Source organism: Onychostruthus taczanowskii, unplaced genomic scaffold (assembly GCF_017590055.1).
Source record: "Onychostruthus taczanowskii isolate IOZ18803 unplaced genomic scaffold, ASM1759005v1 scaffold61, whole genome shotgun sequence".
Classification (NCBI taxonomy): domain Eukaryota; kingdom Metazoa; phylum Chordata; class Aves; order Passeriformes; family Passeridae; genus Onychostruthus; species Onychostruthus taczanowskii.
The window spans coordinates 3303703-3319530 of NW_024503790.1; the positions used below are offsets into that span (position 1 = coordinate 3303703).

General features: G+C 67.3%; 2 protein-coding genes across 4 annotated transcripts; one reads left to right on the forward strand and one right to left on the reverse strand.

Moving 5' to 3' along the window:
• The first annotated feature begins 335 nt into the window (after positions 1-335).
• On the forward strand, positions 336-3944 carry TNFRSF25 (TNF receptor superfamily member 25). Of its 2 annotated transcripts, XM_041419647.1 has the most exons (7): positions 336-461; positions 1957-2152; positions 2255-2386; positions 2462-2614; positions 2704-2788; positions 2876-2934; positions 3019-3944. In XM_041419647.1, exons 1-7 carry the CDS (start codon positions 432-434, stop codon positions 3621-3623), a joined length of 1260 nt encoding a protein of 419 aa, XP_041275581.1. In that variant the 5' UTR covers positions 336-431; the 3' UTR covers positions 3624-3944. The 2 variants fall into 2 exon arrangements, with proteins under 2 accessions (XP_041275581.1, XP_041275580.1); XM_041419646.1 differs by lacking the exon at positions 336-461 and having other exon boundaries at positions 477-2152.
• Positions 3945-4201: 257 nt separating this feature from the next.
• On the reverse strand, positions 4202-15828 carry ESPN (espin). 2 transcript variants are annotated; one of them, XM_041419659.1, is made up of 15 exons: positions 15535-15828; positions 14526-14719; positions 12139-12325; positions 11864-12046; positions 11651-11782; positions 11375-11549; positions 11028-11284; positions 9341-9502; positions 9089-9263; positions 8775-8801; positions 7416-7561; positions 7038-7319; positions 4946-5025; positions 4853-4864; positions 4202-4758 (listed from the first exon to the last, which is right to left on the reverse strand). In XM_041419659.1, the coding sequence occupies exons 1-15, from the start codon at positions 15826-15828 to the stop codon at positions 4611-4613; spliced, it is 2454 nt and encodes an 817-aa protein (XP_041275593.1). In that variant the 3' UTR covers positions 4202-4610. The 2 variants fall into 2 exon arrangements, with proteins under 2 accessions (XP_041275593.1, XP_041275594.1); XM_041419660.1 differs by lacking the exon at positions 8775-8801.

Consider the following 15828-nt stretch of genomic DNA (forward strand, 5'->3'; position numbering starts at 1 on the left):
CAGTTCTAGCCTCCCGTTCTGGAGCTCGGGGTGGGGATGGAGCCCTGCGATGGGGGTCTGCACTGCTCCCCACGTACCCTGCGTCCCCCCGCCACCCCCGTTACCGTGGGTCTGCGCCAACGGGCAAGGGAGGGCGGTGGCCGGGTCCGCGGCGAGGCACTGCAGGTCCCTCCCGCGCCCAGCGCTCCCGTCATGTGGTTTCATACCCCCTGGACTCATTTCCAAAAAAGCATTTCCTCCTGCTGCGGTTGGGTGTAAAAGCCTGTCTGGGGAGGGCTGGCGCTCACTCGCCACGCGTCGCGTGCTGCTGACGGCAGCCGTGGGGTGCCGGGGCACCCTGCCCGGGCACGGAGCTGCCCCGACACCCCACTGCACCTGCTGCCCCGCTCCCCTCACCGCCCCGGCATGACCCAGCCGCATCGGCCACAAGGATGAAGTGTTGCTGCCCTGGGGTGGCTTGGGTGAGTGCGGTGGCCTGGGGGTCCCATGGAACCCTGGCACCAATTGTGGGGTGTCCCACGGCTGTGGCCGTAACGGGTCTGGAGGAGGGAGGGAGGAAGATGGATTAACTCTAGTGCCAAGCCCGCCAAAACCGCTTACCCCTCTGGCTAACAGCTGGGGCTGGGCTCTGCTGCACCACAACATTCACGGTGTGGCGTGACCACGGAGGCCATAAAGGTCTCGGCCACAGACCGGATGCGGCCTGGGAAGCGTGGGGTCATTCCTGGGGCTGCAGGCAGGGCAGTGCCACGGCGAGTGGCTATGCCCACACTCTTTGGGGGCACACGAGCACCGAGCGGCGGCCGCGTTCCGGGGGGCAGAGGCGCTTGCCCGGCACAAGCGGCGGTGGCTCAGCCAAGCACAGCCAGCCCCGTGCCCACGGCTCCGCTGTCCCCCGGGTGGGCAGGGGCAGCTGCCCGTCTGCGGGCGGGGTGCGCGGGCAGGGCCCCGCTGCGGGACGGTCGTGCCTCAGCGGTGACTCAGATGTGCCGCTGGCAGCCGGGACCGAGGCAGCCGCCCGGATCTGCCGGCAGCGCTCTGCGAGCGGGGCGGCCCAGCGCGGTTTTCAGTCTGCCGGTGGCGGCGGGTTTAGTAGAAAATGATTCAACTGCCGTAATCGGGGCCATCACGGCTGGGAAATCCAGCCCCCAGCGAGGAATCCCCTGGCTCCCTGCCCACACTGTCAGTGCCACGGCCCTCTCAGCCCCCGGCCCGGCCTGTGGAAGGGGTGTCGGCGTGGGCACTGCTCCCTGCACCCACCGGGGCTTCCAGGGCAGCAGGGCTGCTCTGCGGACAGCACCTGGCACCCCGCGGGGGAGCAGTGACCTACTTTGGGACGCGCGTAACGGGGCGCGATAGCATCGGGAGAGCGTGAGCCAGGCACGGCTTCCTTTCGGGGAGGAAATCACCTCCTCTGTGAGGGAGATAAACCCCAGGAAAGTCAAAGCTGGCAGCGTTAACCCTTACGCGCCCGGCTACCGACACCTCCCTGAGCTGGCGATCTCTGGCACCACCAGCAGCCCGTGTGCCTGACTCGCTGGTCCCCATCCCTGGGACGTGGCGGGGGTCCTGTTGGCACAGGACGTCGAGCATCTCGGTGTCGCTCCCAGCCAGCCTGGAAGCACCATTTGCAGAGCACACGGGGGCACCTGACAGCTCCCTGGGCACAGGCTGGCCCCCACAGTGCCAGCAGGAAATTGCTTGCTCGTGTACTGCGGGGAAAGCAGAGCACAGGGGCTGCCGCGGGGCATTCCCAGCCCTGGGGCAGCACACCCACGCGGCTTTGGGGCGGAGGGCCGCGGCTTCAGCCTTGTGCAGGCACCGCTGTCCGCACAGTTCCAGGTACGGCTCTGGCTCCGGTAGCCCAGCATGAGCTGGTGTGAGGGCTGTCCCCACGGGTGCAAGGCTCCTGGAGCAACCCGTCTGCCTGCAGCCCTGCTCTCTCCCTGCTTGCAGGTGACCTTTGCAGCGCTGTGGCTGGCAGCCAGCGAATCGCAGCCCCCGGGGTGGCGGGACCGCGCTGTGCTGCAAAGGCAGCGAGTCCTGGTGCAGCCATTCCTCCGCCTGCGGAGACACACTGACAGACGCCAGTGCCCTGACAGCATGAACTGGATCGAGACTGCTGGCCGCTGCTGCCCTCCATGTCCCGCAGGTGAGCGCTGCCCAGTCCGTGTGGCATGGCACAGCGCACCTTGGCACAGCATGTGCATTGCTCCAGGTGGCCGTGCTCCTTGTCACCCCACTGTCCCCGCAGGGACATTCCTGTACAAGGCCTGCACAAGCCCTGAGAATCGCAGCGTGTGCCACCCCTGTCCTGCCGGCACCTTCCGCACCCAGCCCAACACCCTCAGCGAGTGCCAGGCTTGCTACGAGTGTGACCAACACGGTGAGCTGGCACCACACCCCACCGAGCTGTGCCATGCAACGCCGTGCCGTGCTGCTCACCCCCTGCTTTCTGCAGCTTTCCAGAGTGTGCTGAGCAACTGCTCGGCCACCAGAAACATCGCCTGTGGCTGTGAGCCCGGCCGATTCCGTGTCTGCCTTGACAAGCAGTGCAGTGAATTCTCTTGCCAGAAGTGCCAGTCCTGCACCGGACGCCTCATCCAGCGACCCTGTGAGTGCTGCCAGCTGCCCCACGGCACAACCTGCCAGCTGTGCCACCTCTGGCTGTGCCACCCTGCCTTATTCCCACCCTCTTCCCAGGCTCGGAGGTACAGGACACACTTTGTGACAGCAGCTGCAAGCCTGACTTCTACAGAGAGGGTGATGAATGCCGGCCATGTCACATGTGAGCATTGACCCTCCAGCCAGGGATGCATGTGGGGCCCATGGCATGGGCCACAGCATGGCACCCATGGGTTCCATCTCCTTGCAGGCGCACCGTGGACACGTGTGGCAAAGAGTGCCAGCAAGTGTGTGGCAGCAACAACCAAGGTATGGGAACAACGGGGCCAGGGTCTGTGGTGTGCAGTCACCATGCTGGCCAGATGATGGGAATGCTCCTGCTCCTCCTTTCAGGATCAGGTCTGGAGTACATCCTGCTGGGACTCACCGGGCCTCTCTTCCTGGGTGCCCTGGCCATCTACCACAAGAGGAAGAGGCTCTGGCCTGGTGCCCCGGCACCTGGTCCCCACCCCACGGCACAGGCTGCCACCTCCATGGCCAGGGTTGCAGCCACACCACGGTGCTGGTTCAATGCCGGGAGGTGGCACAACCCGTGCTGGACCCAGCCATGCCCCCCACAGGGGACAGAGCGTGCCACTGGCACAGCAAAGAGCCTCAACCAGGCCTTGCTGCGTGAGCCACCCAGTGACGAAGGGGAGCCCTGTGCACCCCCGGAGCCCCGCGGTGCCTTGCTGCAGGGCAGCCAGCTCTACGCCGTCATCGACGTGGTGCCAGTACGGCGTTGGAAGGAGTTCATGCGGATGCTGGAGCTGCGGGAGGCAGAGATTGAGCTGGTAGAGCTGGAGGTGGTCCACATCCGCGACCAGCAGTACGAGATGCTGAAGCGCTGGTGCCAGCAGACCAGTGCCACGCTGGACCACGTCTTTGCCGCCCTGGAGCGCATGGAGCTGGCCGGCTGTGCTGAGGCACTGCGCCAGAGTCTGCCCATGGGACCCTGATCCCCAGCGTCAGCACCCTGGCACAGGGAGGTCCCGACACCTCTACACCTCACTGGGCACCTCATCCCAGCCATACCCCTAAGTATTGTTACTTATGCCGTGTAGACATTTTATGTCAGTTTTATGTCCCCTTCCCACCTGCCTGTTCCCTCTATTTATGTCCTCCTGCTCCCAGGGCCGGGGAGGACCCCATTTCCCAGCACGTCGGCTGCCCAGCCCCTCGCGGGACGAGCGGGCACCGAGCCCACCGCGAACCCATGGGATAGTTCTCAAGGCTGCCCGCTGCCGGGCGCTCCTTCCCCCTCCCAATAAAGTGGTGCATTCTCCATCCGCCAGCCCTGCCCCTTCTTCACAAGGCTGTGTCAGCCAGGGCACCGCTGGCCTCAGGACTGCCACTGGTGATGTGGCCACCACAGGTGACGGAGAACGTGGGTGCTGGCAGAGATGCAGGCGGTGTGAGTGTTGGGGGTGGTTGTGGTGATGTTGGTGAGGGGGCACCGCTGTCGGCGAGCAGGGCGTGGGTGGGGGATGGTGTGGGGAGCCCCAGGAAGGCGCGGGGCACTGCTGGCGGGGTTTATCGTTTTAATCGCTGGAAAGGCAGGCGGTCTGGGCAGAGGTGAGCCGGAAGCTGGCCTTGGGCGGCTCTGCAGGGGCAGTAATGAGGGCGAGCGCGCTGCAGCGGCGAGTGGTGCCAGCGGGGCGTGCGGTGAGCCCGGCCGGGCAGAGGCGGGCAGTGCGCAAGGAGCCGCGCGTCCTACGCCGCCGCAGCTCGCTTTGCAACGGGCAGCACGGGGTAGCGGTGGGCTGGCGGCAGCGGGATGTGGGGGTAGTGGGGGCTACGGGTGCCTGGGGCTGTGGGGGTGGCTTCTCTGGGTTGGGCTAAGTGGCCATCCACGGCAGGAGGAGGATGCCGAAGCATGTCGCGGTCCATGGGAGGACCTGCCAGTCTCCTCCTGCTGCGAAGAGCCAGGATGCGGTGTGGCGTGGCTAGTGCTTGGCTATGTCCCCCTTCTTGAGGATGATCTGTCGCTGCCAGGGCGCCAGCTTTGTCTCATCGTACCCGAGAGTCCTTAGCTTTTCCGACTGCTCCTTCTCCTTCTCCTCCTCCTCCCGCTTCAGCTTCTCCTGCTCTTTCCTGCTTAGCAGCAGGGGGCACAGGGCGCCGCGGTCACCAGGGCCGCGGGAGCCGCCGTGCCCGCCCACCCAGGGAAGGGGCTTGCGGCACTCACCGTTTCTGCTCCCTGTGGAGGCAAAGGGAAGAGTGGGGTTAGTAAAGCCGCGGGAGTCACCCACTGGTGCGGCATCCCCAGACCCTGGCTCACCTCTCTTCCTCCAGCTTCTTGCGCAGGATGTCCCGCCTCCAGGCCGGCATGCTGGCCAGGCGCGCCTCCTCTTCCTTCTCCTGCAACAGACAGCCGTGTTACCGGCACTGCCGGGAGCCCGCCCTCACTGCCGGCACCGTGGGGCCGCAGCATCACCCTGGTGCTCGGCACCACATCCTTCTGGCAGCGCCCTGCTTGGCACGGTACCGGCGGGGTTCACTCGCCGACGCGCCCCTCAGTGCCCACCTTCCACCGGCGCCGGGAGGAGGAAGGAGCGCGTGGCGTGGCCAGCCCTTGCAGCACACCGCAGCTTTATTGCACGACACGCGGGGGCCCACACTGCCCCGGCACCGCAAACGCCACACCAGAGGGGAGCGCAGCCCCGCCGCTGCACCTCCCACACAACACACAGCCACGGCAAGCGGCACACACGGCAACCTCGGCCCGGGGCCGGGCAGAACAGCAGCCAGCCCTCCGCCAAGCTGAGCTGCACCACGAGCCACAGAGGCAGCCGAGCCACCCGGGCACCAGCCCACAGCTGTCCCCTGAGCTTGCTGCTGCCCCATGCCACACCACTGGCACAGCCTGCAGCATCCAGCTGGACTCAGGTGTCGAACATCTCTGCCTCCTTCTCCTTCCAGAAGGAGAAGCTGCGGTCAATGAAGCGGCAGACGTCCTCCTCGCTGAACTCTCCCAGCTCCGGTACCGGCACTGCTGCCCCCTGCCCTTCCGGGGCCACGGTGGGGAGCTCTGGCAGGTTCTCTACCACTGCCACAGGGTCATCCCCAAAAAACTCCTGCACGAGGTCCTCAAAGCCGTCAAGCCAGTGGCGGTGGCCGGCCTCGACCTGCTCCAGCACGGTGCGGTGGAAACGGCGGACGCGGTGCCAGCTGTGGCTGCCCAGGCGGTCAAACATCTCGTAGCAGAGGAGGTGGCGGAAGCGCCGCTCCTCAGGGCTGAGGGGCATCTCCAGCAGCTGGAAGTAGCCCAGCATGAAGAGGTCGAGAGGGAGGCTGTCGTGGGGCATGGGCGAGCCGCCCACGTGGGGCAGGAAGTGTTGGGGCCAGTACAGCACCGTGGTGCGGCTCAGCCGCCGGATCTGACGCCCTGGCACCCGGCGGGCAACGCTCCTCCAGCGGGCCAACAGCCGCCCCGCTGCCGGTCGCCGCCTCCCCGGCCGCCGTGGCCGCTCCTCCCCAGGCCCTGCCGCGAGTGCCCGCTTCTTCCAGTGCTCCAGGAAGAGGAAGACGGCGCGCTCCTTGCAGCCCTTGGTGCGTTCATGCGGGCTGCTCGGCTCTGGCAGCGCTGGCCTGCTCCTCCGCAGTGCCCCATCCCCGTATTCCTCCTCCAGAATGGGCCGGCGGGTGCTACCAGGGGGCTGCACCCGCTTGCGCTTAGTGACCCTGGGGGGAGGTGCAGGGGGTCCCCCTGGCCCCTCGTAGTTGGCCTTGAGGCTGCGGACAGAGACACCGCAGCCCAGGATCTCGCGCCGGGCGTCGTGCTGGGCACCGGGGCTGCCCCCGGCTCCCCCCGCCCCAGGGCCCTCCCGGCCGCTCAGGGGGGCTGGTGGTGCGGCCGCGCTCCTCGGCAGCGTGGGGGACTGGCTGCCGCGGGCAGGCGCGTCCTCGTGGGCGAGGGCGAAGCGCCGGGGTGCCGGCGGGGAGGAGAGCGGCACGAGTGGCAGCAGCTCCTCCTCCGGCCCCCCTGGAAGCGGCTGCGCCTCGTGCATCACCCGCAGGCTCCCCAGCTGCCTCTCCAGGTGCTGCATGTCCTCCTCCCGCATCGGCTGCCCGGCGGGTCCCGGAATGCCCCCGTGGGCAGGTGGCCCGCGCCGGCACAGGGGCGGCGAGCGGTTCACAGGCTGCGGCGGGAGAGAGGGCAAAGGGGCTCTTGAGGCCACGCCGCACGCACCTCGTGCCACTGCCGCCGTGTGTGGCATCCCCGGGGTATGACACCCCTGCATGCAGGTAGGGTGGTCCCCAGCCCAGTTAGGAGCCAGAGGCAATGCCACGCACGCCGTCTCGCCAGGTCCTGAGCTGCTTGGGCCGTGCCCGCACCGCGCTCGCCGCCGCAGCACGTGGGACCCCCCTACCTTGCGCCGCTGCTCCTCTTCCTCCTGCATGCGGAGCTGCAGCTTGCGAACCATCACCTGCCGCTTCCACTCGGGGATGGGCCGACCGTGCTCGTCCTGGCTCGGCACCAGCGCCTCCACCTCCGCCGCTGGCCCAGCGCCTGCTGCCGGCACCGGCGAGCTTCCGTTCAGCACCGGCTCTGGAGAGCCCCCTGCCAGGCAGCGTGGTGGCCCAGCAGCCTCGGGGGTGGCCGGCGGGGTGGGCGTCCTGGTGGGTGACGGGGAGGACACTGGCGACTCTGCCTGTGGAAGGAGGGAGGGAGGGAGGGAGGGCGGTGGGCATTTGCCGTGCTGTGCTGTGCCGCGCCACCGGCTGCCCTGGCCCCCATCACCACCTACGTTGGCCCCTGCCTGGCCGCTGCCGGAGAAAACGGTGGTGAAGCCTTTGCTCTGTGGCGTTGGCTTGAGGCTCTTCCCAGCTTTGATCTCGGCCAGCAGCTCCGAGTTGTCGCCGGTGGGGGACATCATGTTGAAGGACTTGGTGCCTGAAGGGAGGCAGAAGGGGCAGTAAGCACCCCACCAGCACCATCTTCCTGCCCCTGTGAATCCCCCACCAGCCTGTAGGGAAGGGGGGTGGAGAGGTGGCTGGCTGACTGTCCCCCTCCACGCCATCCAGGAGCACCTGGAACACCCCTGAAGTAGCATCCAGACACCCAGCTCACCACTCTACAGGAACAGCACATCACCAAACTCCTGGGTCCATCAGACCCCAGTGGAGCAACCCCCCAGCAGCACTCAACAGCCTGGCACCCCAGCTCCACAGATCTGTAAGACCGGAACTCCAAGAGCAGCTTACAGGGTCTATGGCACACTGCTGCAGCAGCACCCCACCACCCCAACGCTCAGCTGCAAGGGTCCCAGCCTGGCCCCCGCCCCGAATGCCACTCCATGCCCCCGAGACACTATGTTGCAACAGAAGTGTGCCTCTGGAGGGATGGCTCCGTGGCCGGTGGCACCCCTGCCACTGCAGGACGGCTCCTACACTCTCCTGGCAGCTCCCGGCAGCGATGCACCGACAGCCTGAGCCGGACTCCCCGCCAGCCCGGTGCCCAAAGCGCTGCGTGGCACCTGCACCCCGGGGATGCTCTTCCCACTGCTCATGCCACCCGCCTCGCGAGCACCCACCGTCCGTGCCAGCCATGCGTGAGTCCCTAACGGCCCATGGTACCGCGCCAAGGCAAAGCCCCCTCCCCGCGGCCGGCGCCCGCAGCTCGGAGCCAGAGGGCTGCGGGTGCTGAGGGCCCAGCGGGACGCTCGCACTGCCATCCAGCGCCGGCTGAGACCCCCCGGTGCCGGGAGCCGGCGCTAATAAAGCGGGCGCCGAGCAGCGGCCAAGCCCGCGGCTGCAGTCAGCGGCGGGGGAGCGGCCGGTGCGCTCACGTGGCGGGGTCACGCCGGCCGGCTGAGCGCGAACAAAGGCCCTCTGTGTGCGGGTCCGCGGGGCCGTGGGGCCCGGCTGCCTGCCCAGCCCTGCCAGCCCTGCCTGCCGCCTTCGGCAGCCCCGCACCAGCGCTTGGCTTCCCGCGTGGCACCGCCGGCCGGCGACGCGCAGCGAGGGCCCGGCGGCCGGAGCGCCGCGGGCGGGTGACAGCCCCAGCGGCCGGCGGTGCCCCGTGGCTGCAGCACAGGGCCTCTCCGGCTGTGCCCCGCGCCAGGGCACCCCCTGAGCAGGGAGGAGCGTGGGGCCGCGATACTTACTCTTCATCTGCCTGAGCGCCTTTCCTCCTAGGGAGAGAAGCAGAGAGGCGGCGCGGGGCGCGCGGCAGAGGAAGGATTTGGCCACCGCGAGACAAGAGAGAAGAGAAGCGGCCAGCAGTGAGAGCAGGCAGGGGCGAGCGGGCGTGGGGGCCCCCGCGCCGACACCGGAGGAGAGAAGGACAGAAAGGCTGTCAGGAGCCGCGCGGCCGAAGTGCCGCGGGAGGAGACGAGCCAAGGAGGTCAATGTCACAGTGCAGCCAACGGGACAGTGCCCAGGATCACTCCCCGTGCCCACCCGGTACCCTGCCACTTACTTCCCGTAGAGGAGGAGGAGCGGCGGGGGCCGGCGGGAGTCTCGGCGAGTGGGGGCGGCGGTGGGGGTGTCGGGCAGGCGGTGTCGGGCAGTGGTGGGGGCGGGGGTGGAGGCGGCAGCTCGGCACCAGACTTGCTCTCCCCATTGCTCATGGTGTCCGCCGAGATGGGTGATGCCTGGAAGAGAGCATGGGCAGGCGTTGCTCGGAGCCCGTGTCACTGAGCTGTGCACAGGCTCGCGGCGCGGGGCTCACCTCCTCGGTATGCGCCATTCGCTGGGGGCCTGGCTGCTCGGCCACAACGTGCCCCAGGTGCTTGTAGTAGTCACCGGTGCTCGGCTGCTTGCCGAAATTCCTTGACCGCCTGCTGGAGTCGGCCCGGCGCAGGCCCTCGGGACTGCTGTCACGCGATGCCAGCTGCAATGGGGAGCCCACCTCAGCTATGACCGTGGCACAGGGCCGTAGTGGAGTAGGGCCGTGCCAGCGGTTTGCCTTGGGGCAGATGCCGAGCTGGGACGGACAACAGGTGCGTGCCCTGGGGTCTGTTCGGCAAATGGCTCTACCAGGGGCTGCGTGCCATGTTGGCAGCGTGCGGCATCAGTGCCTGGCACTGTGACCCCACAGCCTGTGCCCAGGATCCTGTCCAAGCCTCCCCCGGGATAACCCCCTGGGAACAGGAGTGCCGAGCCCCAGCCCCGCGGATTACAGGAAGCTTATCCCGCGCGGGGCTGGGGCCAGCTTCCAAACCTCCCTCTGAACAGGGCTCTCAGGCAGCGCAGCCTCAGCTCACCCCGGCGCATTCCACAGCGGCTTTGTGAGTTGTGCTGCCGAGTGCTGCGCTGCAGGGGGCTGTGCCTGCTCCCTGGGTTTGGGGTGTCATCGTGGCATAGCCGTGCTCCCCTTGCTGGGGGCCCCACTATTTGCATTTCCCCGTAAGCCACCTCCACCCATGGCATTTTCACAGTTAGCCCAGGTGCTCGCTGCTACCGCCACCAGCCCCAGCTAAGTCAACAAACGTCAGCTCGGTGCTTCCTACTCCAGCTGCCATGGGAATTGTGCCAAGCCTGGCTCCCACTCTGGCAGTCCCAGCCCCGGTCTGGCACAAGGGTCTGTGCCACTGAGCCCCATTTCATGGGGCACCCACACCACTGTGGCACCACTCTGCCACACGCCCACACCTCCCCAAGGCAGTCCATTACTCTGGTGAGCACTAAAGAGCCAAGGCCATGTGCAACGAGCACTGTGGGGTCCCAAACCCGCCACGTGCCTGGCACAAACTGCTCTGCTAAGACCCCCATCCCATGTGCCCTGTCCTCCAGAGCCTTGAGCTCTGCCAGTGCCCTGACCATACCCAGAATCCTGTCCCCAGTGAGGTGGTGAGAGCCATGGTAGGGGGTCGGGCAGCCCCAAACCTACTGCATCCTTATGCCCCCCCAGCCCGCCATGGAGGGCTGCACCCCTCTTACCTGTGCACGCCTGGCTGAGCCCTCTCAGCTCCTGGCAGCGCTGGCTGTGCCACCCGACACCTGTGGCGCGGGCGACACCGGAGCCGGCCGCTCGGGTTACCGCCTGCGCAGCTGCCCACGCCCAGCTCGGCATGGTGCCTGTGGTGCCGCCGGGCCGCATGGGCGCGGCTGCCATGGCAGGATGCTGCCGGGTGCCCCAGCCGGTGCAGCAGTGGAGTGAGCCCACCCAGTGCCATGGAGCCACCAGAGCATCACTGGCCCCAGCCTGCTGCATCCTCGCTCCTGCCTGAGCCCTATCCCCACCAGTGCAGGCCAGCGTTGCAGGCATGTGGCCTCCAGCTGGGACTGCCCCCTCCCCGTGCAGGCAGCAGCTGCTCAAACGGGATGGGTGCCCGGTGGCATGTCCCTCCCGGGTGGTATGTCCCTTGAGCTGTGTATGGGGCACGGTGCGGGGGACACGGTGCATGGGGCCGTACCTCTCGGCGCAGCGCCTGGCTCTCCACATGCCGCAGGTTGTTCTTGGCCCTCACGTAGATGTCAGCGGTGTGGGGGGCAGCGGGGGGTGCAGGTGCAGGGTAGCCAGGGGGTGGCGGGGGTGGTGGCGGCGGGGGACCCTCGCCTGCTGGGCCCCGGCCCCGTGGCCGCATCTCAGGGTCCAGCATGTCCATGTACGCCTGCATGTCCGCCAGCGCCGGCTCAGGCACCCCTGCGCAGGGCAGGGGGTCAGGGGGGGCTGGACCCGCACCCCCCGTCCCGCGCCCCCTGGCCCCGCACTCACGGGCGGCGGGGGCCCCTGGGGGGCCGCCCCTCTTCTCCCCGGTGCTGGACTGGCTGGAGTGGCAGGAGTCGTAGTTGGAGAGGGTGCTGGCAGGGGAGCCCACCTCGAAGCGCGCCTGGGGCACCGACGCCGTGGTGTTGGGCGATGACATGCCCGAGTCGGGCTGTCGGCATTCCCCATCCGCCGAGGGGTCTCGTGACAGCACGCGGTGCTCCACGCTCTGCTGGCACAGCCGAGGGATCAGGCAGCAGGACAGGGGTGGGGAGGCCCTGCGTGCTCCCTGTGTGCTCCCCACACCCTTATCCCCGGGCACAGCCGTACCATGTTCTCCACGGTGCGCAGGTACTGGGCGCAGTGGCTGTGGCCATTGTAGTCGGCGAGGTCGGCTGCTGTGTAGCCATCCTGGTCACGGATGCTGAGGTCGGCACCGTTCACCACCAGGATCTGGCAGCACTGAGGAGAGTGGGGGTGCATGGCAGGGCTGGAAGGAAGGGCCCCCCTTGCCCTGACACCCTGTTGGCCACCAGCACCCACCTCCAGCTCGCCATTCTCGGCGGCATCATGCAGCGGTGTGCCGCCCCAGCCGTCGGCAGTGATCTCCCCGCCGTGCAGCAGCAGCCAGCTCAGCACCTTGGCGTGGCCGCGGCTGGCAGCGAAGTGCATGGCTGTGGCCCCCTCGGCGTCCCGCTCCGACAGGCTCACCGTCGTGAAGCTCATCTGTGTGGGCAGGCGGGCTGAGCACTGGGGCTCTGTGCCACCACACTGTGCCACCACACTGTGCTACCACGCCGTGCAAGGACAGCGCTTACCAGCCATACAATGACGGTGTTGTGGCCCATCTGGGCGGCGGCGTGCAGAGGGGTCATGCCGTCATAAGCGCGCGCGTGGGGGTCAGCCCCACAATCCTGCACCAGGTACTGGATGATCTCCAGGTGGCCTTCCTGGCAGGCGAGGTACAGCGGGGTGGCCCCCGTCTTGGTCTGGGCACTCAGCGTACTGCAAGTGGGGCACAGCGCCCGTCACTTGTGGCCACTGCTACTGCCAGGGCTGGGACAGGAGGCAGGCAGGACACAGGGATATGGGGACTTGTGGGACACAAGGAATATGGGCAGGTGCAGGGGAGACAGCTGTGGGCAGGCAGGGCAGTGGGAGCTGGGAGCTGTCCACCCCATGGCTTCCCATAGGTCCCCGTGCTGCTGTGGTGGCTGCAGCTGCAGCGGGAGGTCACTAAGTTAATCAGCCTGCTTAGGCTAAGCTCCTTCCTCCGGCTGTTTTTGGACACTGCAATTTAGTCGTATTTTAAAGTAAGCTGCTTACACAGCACCGGCCGTGGAGCCGGCGGGGAAAGGCCAACCTGCACCATGGTGCTGCCCAGCCCAGCTGCTGGGTGCTGGTGTCCCCTCGCTGCCCCAAAAGGCTTTGGCATCTTTGTGCCTCTCATCCTGAATTGTGTATCCCAAATTGCGCAACCCAAATCCCGAATCCCACGTCTTTTACCCCACATACCCCATAGACCCATAATCTACATCCCATATCCCACATCCTGCCTCCCGACCCCACAGGAAGGTGTTTTATTAAGCGCTCCATAAAAAAACTCCCTGTTGAATATTTAAAAAAGGAAGAGCAATAAATACTCTGCTCTGTTATCGCAACGATCACAGGCCCTAAATAATTGATCCCTGTAACTGTGAGACGGGCTGTGGCCAGCACTCCCTTCCCGCTGTGCCTTGCGTGCCGTGCCATTGAGTGCCTGCCCCGGGTCCAGCAGTGCCAGGCTGGCACAGCCCTGTGTGCTCCACCAGCAGGGGCTGGGCATGGGGCTTGGGGTGCAGGTGACAGCACAGGGTGAGTCCCTGATTCCCATTTCTCAGTAATTGGGAAGGGGTTAAGCCACTTGGGCACCACCACTAAACTGCTTTGCCAGATGGCTGAGACCCCATGCTGGGCCACCGGCTGCCGGGGGGCCCGCGGTGGATGCGAAGGTGGGCTGGGAGCGCCAGCATCCCGCAGCGGCACCAGGGATTGGATTTCGCAGCTGTAACGGAGCCTCCGGGCAGGCGCGGGGCTGGGAGCAGGGCCAGCCCTAAATAATTCAGGGGGAAGGCGGTGACAGCGGCGGAACAACCCCGGCAAGCAGCGTGAAAGGCAATGCGAGCGCCGTGCCACACCTGGGCTGACACAGTGGGCATCGAGCAGGAGCAGTGACTGGTTTGGGGCTGGACTCGGGCAGCAGGGGTTAATCCCAGAAGTGCTCAGGTCTAAGCTGGCACACCTGGGGCAAGGAGATAAAGAACGGGTAGCTCTGGCCAGTAAATGCCATGGGATCCAGGGATCTGTGTGGCCCTGCCTGGTGAAAAAGATGCAGGGCTCTGGTGTTGTGGCACCCAGAGACAGAGGGGTGCCGAGTGCTGGTTCACGTTCCGCTGCCTCAGGACTCCCTGGATGCGAGAGAGCTGTGCAATCCCTCTCATCCACAACCCTGGAACCTTCCAGGGACAATGTGGAGCAACAGCGCATCCCCCCGGCTCTGCTTTGGCCGGGTCTGTGGGTTATTTCTAGTGGCCTCTGCCCACCACAGGAAATCGGATTAGCGGCCACCTAATCACCTGCTGCAGCCTCGTGGCGAGGCCCGGCATCGCGGGCCCCGTGGGCTGCTATGCCACGTAACCGGGGGACCAGCCCGGGCCCAGGTACCGCTCAGGAGGAAAAGCGGGGATGCTGCCGCGACGGAGCCGTCCGAGAGAGGCTGCCATGTCCAGCAATGCCCACGGACCTGGGCAAGCGGAAAGGTCGTCTCCGGCGCGGGGAGCAGCCTCTCCTCGGCGGTCAGCCTAATCCATTTACATAACAGCGGGCGGACAAAGGCGGCTGTGTTATCGCCCCGCGCCAGGAGCCGACTCAGCGGCCAGTGACAATATTTCTGCCAGCGCTCGCCCCTCTCCTCCTCTCCCTTTCTTTCTGGACCATAAAGGAGGTGCAGCTGGCTGCCCAGCCTGATAAGGTGGCCGCGTTGCCCTTGGAGCTGGGGGATCAGAGTGGCTGCAGCATTCGTCCCCAGTGCTGGCACCTTGCCCAGTGGCTGGAGGGAGGGTTGGGGTCACAGCAGGCACCCTGTTCTCCCACTAGCCCCTCTCCTGCTGGTGGGCGCCAAGCTTCCGGCAGACCCTGTCTCGCTGCCAGCAGTGAGGGCCGTTACCTGGGGCAGTGTCCCAAGAGGAGTCGCAGGGAAGGGAAATCCCCTTTCACCGCGGCGTAGTGGACGGGTAGCGCTCCCGTGTTGGTGGCTGCCGTGGGATCGCTGCCTCCAAAGCGGAGGAGCCAGTCGATCACCTCATGGTGACCGAAGCGGGCTGCCAGGTGTAGGATGGTGGCACCAGAGTTGTCTGTGTCCTGCAGGAGGAAGTGGGACGGCTGTCAGTACCAGGCACCAAGCCCTTCCGGCAAGGGGGTTGGGGACCGCAGGCGGCCGTGGGGCATCCCTCAGCCCGGAGCTGGTGCCAGGCGGGTGGGGCGGCCAGGGTGGAGTTCCTGTCCGTACGGAGCGGGGCTGGAGCAGGAGCACAGAGCATTGGAGCGACCGTGGGACCAGCGTGTCTGCCCTCCGTCAAGGGCCTGCGTCTACACACAGTGAGTGCAGCACAATGCCCTCCTTGTTCTACCGGCCGCGGAGCCCCTAACCGCGGCAACTTGCAGCCGAGCCCCGCTGTGCCGCCGGCCCGTCCGCCCTCCAGGCTCGCTGGGGCGCGGATAGAGCTGGCCCCTGGCCAGGAGGTCGCCGATGCGTGCTGACCCCTTCCTTCCCGATTAATCTCCACTCCCAACCCCGCCGCCGCCTCCTCTTCCTTCGGCCGTCACATGTCTTTAACTCTCGGCCGGCCCCGGGGCAAGCCGCTTACCGCCGCGGTCCCGGCGTTGTGTAACCCCGGGAGGGGGCGGCAGCCCCGGGGAATATGTGCTGCCCTCGCGGCTGAACCCCTCCGGGATGCCGGGGACTCTCCGGGTCCGTCGGATGCCGGCCGCTATGCATGGTGGAGCCCTGCCCGTGCCGGCTAGGACGGACTCCTGCTCGCCGTCGGCGGAGTTGGAAGCACCACGCGTGACCATCTCCCCGCGCCCGCAACCACCCACACGGGACCGCGGAACACCTCCCCGGCCGCCCGCGCCTCCGAAGGACCCTCCGCCGCCCCCCGCGACCCCGCTCGCACCTGCACGCCGCAGCCCCCCTGCGTGAGCAGCCATTGCAGACAGGCGAGGTTGCCGGTGGCGGCGGCGTCGTGGGCCGGCGTGGCCCCGTTTCGCGCCCGCGAGTCCCCGCGGAGCGCGGCCTCGGCCGCCAGGTACCGGAGGCAGGCGAGGCGACCGGCGCGGGCAGCGTGGTGCGCGGGGGACGCGCCCAGGGCGTCCCGCAGCCCCGGCCGCAGTAGCCCGGCCGCCCGCAGCCCCCGAAGCGCCTCCACGTCGCCCTGTCGCGCCGCCTGCAGCGCCCGCTCCAGCGCCAT

Excerpts from the sequence above, each read along its gene's own strand:
- TNFRSF25 (XM_041419646.1), top strand. The coding sequence starts at position 1,870 with ATGAGCTGGTGTGAGGGCTGTCCCCACGGGTGCAAGGCTCCTGGAGCA. Across the intron at positions 2,153-2,254 it reads CTGCCCTCCATGTCCCGCAG|GGACATTCCTGTACAAGGCC; the intron begins GTGAGCGCTGCC and ends CTGTCCCCGCAG. Across the intron at positions 2,615-2,703 it reads ACGCCTCATCCAGCGACCCT|GCTCGGAGGTACAGGACACA; the intron begins GTGAGTGCTGCC and ends CCCTCTTCCCAG.
- ESPN (XM_041419659.1), bottom strand. The coding sequence starts at position 15,828 with ATGGCGCTGGAGCGGGCGCTGCAGGCGGCGCGACAGGGCGACGTGGAG. Across the intron at positions 11,550-11,650 it reads TGCGCACCGTGGAGAACATG|AGCGTGGAGCACCGCGTGCT; the intron begins GTACGGCTGTGC and ends CTGTGCCAGCAG. Across the intron at positions 7,562-8,774 it reads GGCGCTCAGGCAGATGAAGA|GCACCAAGTCCTTCAACATG; the intron begins GTAAGTATCGCG and ends GCCTCCCTTCAG.